The 6,000-nt window shown below is 37.0% G+C and overlaps 1 protein-coding gene across 1 annotated transcript in view; it reads right to left on the bottom strand.

Moving 5' to 3' along the window:
- Positions 1–2,541: 2,541 nt before the first annotated feature.
- The window catches only part of METTL15 (methyltransferase 15, mitochondrial 12S rRNA N4-cytidine), an 89,466-nt gene continuing 86,007 nt past the window's right edge, over positions 2,542–6,000 (bottom strand). Inside the window, exon 5 of the mRNA XM_009960494.2 lies at positions 2,542–3,025. Coding sequence (XP_009958796.2) covers positions 2,580–3,025 — 446 coding nt within the window. The 3' untranslated portion in view covers positions 2,542–2,579. The remainder of the gene's footprint in view (positions 3,026–6,000) is intronic.

Raw genomic sequence — 6,000 nt, 5'->3', positions numbered from 1 at the left:
CACAGCACCATGGTATTGCCATATTCCTTGTAAACATGGTCTACAGTCTTTTTTTTTTCTTTGTTGATAGACAACGTTGTATTGGGCTGTATTAAAGCGTACATTGCTCAGATGAATGTCAAGTCTTTAGAAGTGACATACAATTTGTATCTTGACAGCATGACTTGGTTTCCATCAAGACTAATTTTCCACCAGACACCATCTCCTTCATAAATACCATGTTTGATTATGGTAAAAAAATTGTTCAGTTTTACTAACATGTCACATATACCATGTTAAGAAAACTTAAGCTATGGGCTGTAGGCATGTGTCCTGGTAAGAACATAGAGACCTAATACCCTTCACATATCTTCACCTACTAAACGAAAATGAAATGCTCAAAGATACAAGAATATTTTGACTAATTACAACCAGAAATTTTCCTAGGAAAACCAGAAAATTCTTTTTTCAGGCAAGCTGAGGTTAAAATTCCAGGATTCTGCACACCACAAGCTCGAAGCTGAAAGCAAGGCGACCCTGAGAGGAGCGGAAGCCATCCTCTGAAGAGAAGAGCTCAATGATTTATGCATTGCCATGGCTGTGCAACCCCAACCTAAAGGTAAAAAAAAGTCTCTTACTTCCCTTAACTGAGAAGTGTATTTCCAAAAAACCTCATAAACAGTAGATCAACTGTCATAAGAAACTGTGCCTTTGAAATCAGATGTGAGAAGTGCGGATATAGAACGTTGTTCTAAGCATAAAGAATTTGAATGCTTTCGTATAATTTCCAAGATACTGATATTAAATCTGCTATAACTGGATGGTCCTTTCCTGAAGTGTGGTCCTGAACAACACACAGCATTGCACTGCAACTCGTCTAAGCCTGTGCTGGAGGCACAATTTTTCCAGCCTACAATTGGAGTACGTGTCAGTATGGAATCTTAGCTAAAAATAACATTAGCTATTTATATTTAATGTTTGGATGAAAAAACCCATCTATTTAAGGTACAGTCAGTTGTTTCTAAGATGTCAACAGTAAGTAATATTATTTGAAGCGGAATGTTTTATTTAATAGCATGTATAATAAAACTAGTGGAAAAATATTGAAATTTCAGAAAAGTATTAAATGACCATCGTGCAACTCATTTCAGATTAGTGACAGTTGTTACTATGTGTGTACCTAAGAATACTTTACTTGACTTAGCTCTGCTGTGGAATTAAAAAGCATTCAGATATTTCAATATATCGTATATTATAGACAGCGAACCTAAGTTTCAACTTGTGTCAGTAAGACCCAAGAAACTCCCCTGAAGTAATCATTTACATCAACATAAAGAGGATGCTTGATGAAAATCAAGTCCCAAATGATCCAGTCAGTTCTGAAGCTAGTGTAGCAATCATTTAGCTCAGACAGAAATTGCATTTTTTTATTCTACCAGCCAAGTTTCAGGTTCATCACAAATGAAATCTGCTACTGATCTGATTATCCAAATAAGGACATTTTTTCCTGAAAAGATGAGCCCGAGGTCAAAGAATTTGAACCCTACACTATTTTCTGATCATTTTAATATACAAAGACAGGAAAACAATAGTCTTTTAAGGTAAAATATAAACCCAAAGCTAACTCAAATTCATATTGACTTACTAAAAAATAAATTCCGTTACATGTTCTACTGCCTAGTATAGCATCCAAATGGGAAGCCGGTGTTACAGTGGGCCTTTTCTAAAATAATTCAACGCTTACATAAGTAGCACCTCTTAATAAATGACCACTGGCAAAGGAGAATACTTCATAAGGCTCACAATTTCCCTTTTTTTGATGGGTTAATTATAATTCCATCAACACCTGAAAGTTGTACCGGATCCATGCACAGAAGTTAGGGTCACAGGAAGAAATGCAGATGACCAAGTACAAATCTGACTGCTTGCTTAATAGCATCCAAGTGCAAACTGTGCTCTTAAAGTATCTTTCCCCACACCCCCCCCCCCAAGATACATTTATTATTTAGAATCTATAAACATGACATGACCAGGTGATCACTCAGCAGTAAATATTTACTTATATTAAAAAAAGGTAAGAGCCGCTTTATAAATTCCCGGATAGAACATTACATACTGATACAAATTTATTGAAGAACTAGCTCTTGTCCCACGGGCATTCATGTAACAAGTCAATTGAGATACAGAATTCTACATTATGAATTCTTAGGTTAGTTTAAACTCACCCTAGGCTAAACCAGCCATCTGACTTAGGTGCGTGAAATCCAATCCCATAAAAATGTGTCTGTCTCAGTCAGCTACTGAATTTTGACTGTTAATGTTTTGAATTTAATTTAAATGAAATACTGCAATCAAACTTGTTATTTCTATAAACTTTGGGTTTGATGCTGTTTTTAAAAAGATGACTTTTTTGTATAGTTAATGACACCCACTTATCTACATCTATTTTACCTTTTGATTCTCCACACTACACACTAATTACAAAGAAGCACAAAGGCAAGACAGAAATGTTGTCCAACAGCCTTAATTTTATTTTTTCAGTTTGATATTGTCTCGTTAGCCTTCTGGAAAACAAAATCCAAGGAAATGATAATTTGGTTTTAGAGCTTAATAGCAGCTCTTAGCTTGGCCGACCTTCCTCTTGGGTTTGTTTGAATATCCTTGGCCTGCGGTGTAAGAACTTTTTTCTGTATAAAACCCCACTTTGAGTTGGATTTTCCATGGGGAAATTCTTGTGTATCTTCTTTTCTGGAGCAATATTTCAGAGCCTGTCTTATCTTCTGCCTTGAGCCAAGATTGTGCTTTTCAGTCATGTCTATTCCATGAAGAAAACGTTTGATAATACGATCTTCCAGCGAATGAAAGGAGAGGGCTACAAGGCGACCGCCAGGTTTTAGAAACTTCTCAGCTGTCTTCAGCCCTATAAAGAGCTCGTGGAGCTCATCATTTACAAATATTCGCAGGCCTTGAAAAGTTTTTGTAGCAACGTGCGTAGGTCTCTGAAGCAAGTCTTTTCGTGCATACAGAGCTGACGCTGGAAAAGCACCTGTCAAATTTTAAAAGGTATATGTTAATATCTTATTATTTCTCCATCGCTATCCTGATATTAATCCATCCACACATGACGACTTTAAAGGAAAGCATACCTACAACTGAACCCTGAGTGGTGAGCTTCCTTCTTCATAATGTATCTTTATTTTCTGCTTTGAATTCACATTTCTGAAAGTAAACCCTATTAAACTGAGCTTGCTTGCAGTTGAATGCTTTTTTTTTCGCCCCTAGATTTTTCTCCTAGAAATTCCTTCCCCAACTGCTTCACAAAGTCAAAATTTAAAATGATGGCTGAAATCAAGATAGGGAAAAAATGAAGATGGGCTAAGTCTCACTTTACAGCTCAGTGTAGACAATGTTAGCTCAGTATTTGTGGTGGTTTGTTTCATGCTTTTAAGGCCAAAAAAATTAATATACGACGGACAAAATTAATTGTTGCCTTTACATAATTACACATTTCTTCACAGGCAGAGATAAGATGGAGACAATGCGTACCTGGTGATAAGTATCATTCAACTAATTACTTAAAGCTTAAAACAGGCATCCTTGTTTGGGGATAAAAATAGCTGACCACTACACCTGTGCTGCTTTAAATATTCGCAAAAATACCTTGAGACATTTAGAAAATGCAGCTGATACTGTTGCTTTTTCACATGCCTATAGAGCAGAATGTGTCAAGGTATGAGTTTGTTGGACAAAAAGAAAATCACCAGAATAAATAAATTTACTAGATGCACAAAACTCCCTTTCTCCAAAATTCTTATGAATTATACAAGTTTCTCTAGAGACAGAAATTTTGATAGCAACTTTAATATATCATTATTTGATGTATTTTAGGGTTGTATCTTCATTATCTGAGTCCAGAGCAAAAAGCTACCTACAGAAGCCAGATTTGATGGATCAAAGGGACAAAAGTGCAAGAGTCCTACAAGATCCTTGAAACCTGAGTAAACTTATAATCTGTTATGTAAGTGAGCACAGGAGTCTGGTAAAGATAAATTGAATGAATAATGCTAGCGCATAACTGGAAAGAATTATTTCTCCAAACAAGACGGCCCATTAGAGGTAAGGCAATACAGCTGCTATGCGTGTATTAAAATGCCTTAATTCCAGGCCACTGCTAAACTACAACATAATAAAAGCAATGGGTTTGAGGTAAATGCAGTTCATAATCAAGTAATTGATATTCTGCATAGTGGAGTAAAAGAAGGGAACACGGTACCTCTGAAACAAGTTGACTAAATTCACATTTACACAGGTGATTGAAAAAAATTTAATAGAGATATCATCATCCAGTACCTTGGCACAAAATAATTTATTAGTGAATTCTTGAGAGCTGTAGAAGTAAGATTTTACTTATGTCAGAAAACGTGTATGGCATCAGAAACACACAAGTGACCATCAGCGTTCAGCAAAGGGAGAGGCCAATAATGGGATTTGAAAATTCAATTCATTATTAACAAAGTTATTACCATGTATGCGACGTAGCTAAGATGTGCTTCTGCATACTCGATTTTCCCAACTACATTCCCTACCTTCTCTGACGCTAATGCTAGCAGTTCCTGAATTAACTGAAGAGAGCCATTGTAGCTGTGGCTGCTTCCTATTCCTATAGCCTGAATACTTCGAAACCAAAAGTGGCGACAGGATCAACTTCTCCCAGCACAAACTACTGTCCAGGAATTTGTGGCTTTAAACTCTGTTTCACAAAACAGAGTAAATAGATTTAACCTGCAGGAGCTAGGCTCCCCCATCACTTACAAAAAGTTACCCTAGCTAGCTAATATAATTTCTGTCTTTGAGAACACCACATTCTATACTTTCTGTAAATCATAAAAAGAATATATACCCTGACTGCGGGAGGCACAAAGCCGGTTTTCACGGAAGAGCTGAACTGAAAGGAGAACTCAAAACCACAGAAGGTAAGATGTCCCAAGAAACCAACTGACACCAAGCTCGTACTACTTGGCACAGTATCTGTTGCCATATTTCTTTACGTACCTAAAACCAGACTCTTTGAAAATGCAAAAGCAGCCATTGTGTGTGAACAAAACGGCCTCAACGCATAATACAAAGGAATGCTCCGCTGAGCAAAATAAGCAATTTTCTTTAAATGGTCAACTAACAGCTAAAAACACTAGTAGTATGCACAGAATTCTTGAGCAGTTATTAAGTGAAACAGCAGGGTTTAAAATCAGCATGTAATGTATCCAAAACCACCACAGGACACGCATGTTTCCACAGCCTGCACTAAGTGACTAACATAGCTTCGTATCCTCTGTAAGTCCTGTCTTAGGTTTCAGTCATAAGAGCATTTTTCTTCAATGGGATTTGAAGTCGAAACATCAGGTACATGGGTACCTTTTGAATTCAAATACAGAAGTCATGGTTTCTTGACTAAGAAAATACTGGTTTTGTAAGAGATCCCACACAACAAATGTCTCTCTTTTAAGCCTGGTTTTGAAGCCATTCAAAACATACCTCACACTTCCCCTCCCTGCTTCCAAAACCAAGCCCACTGCTGCCATGTTCACTCTACAAAACCAGCTGTTAACGGAATGAAAAAGCACTGATCCCTTACAAAATACTAGTTATTAACAAGCTAGTGGCTTAGAAAACACGCTGCATTTTTTTTCGGTTCTACCTGTACTGTTCCTGCCCCTTGCAGAACAATTTACAGCTGTGACTTCAAGAGCATCAGTTTTATACTTTCGTTTTTGAGCTGTTAGTACCCAGAGCTGGTATTCACCTCTCAAAGAAGATGCAGAATTTTGTAACTACCATATTTTAGCAGTCAAAGTATCTTCTAAAAATACTGATGGTTTTCTGGGGATGATCCATTTCTGATATTTTAAGTATTTCAGCAGTATCACAGACAAAAAGAAAGCCAACCCACAAGGGTACAGCACGGAATTTAGGTACAAAACAGACTGCACTTCTTGATTGGGACCCAACCATAAAAACAGACGC

The sequence above is a fragment of the Leptosomus discolor genome, chromosome 12 (genome assembly GCF_034619465.1).
Source record: "Leptosomus discolor isolate bLepDis1 chromosome 12, bLepDis1.hap2, whole genome shotgun sequence".
NCBI lineage: Eukaryota > Metazoa > Chordata > Aves > Leptosomiformes > Leptosomidae > Leptosomus > Leptosomus discolor.
The sequence above is the reverse complement of the archived record's forward strand: the minus strand, read 5'-3'. Positions and strand labels throughout refer to the sequence as shown.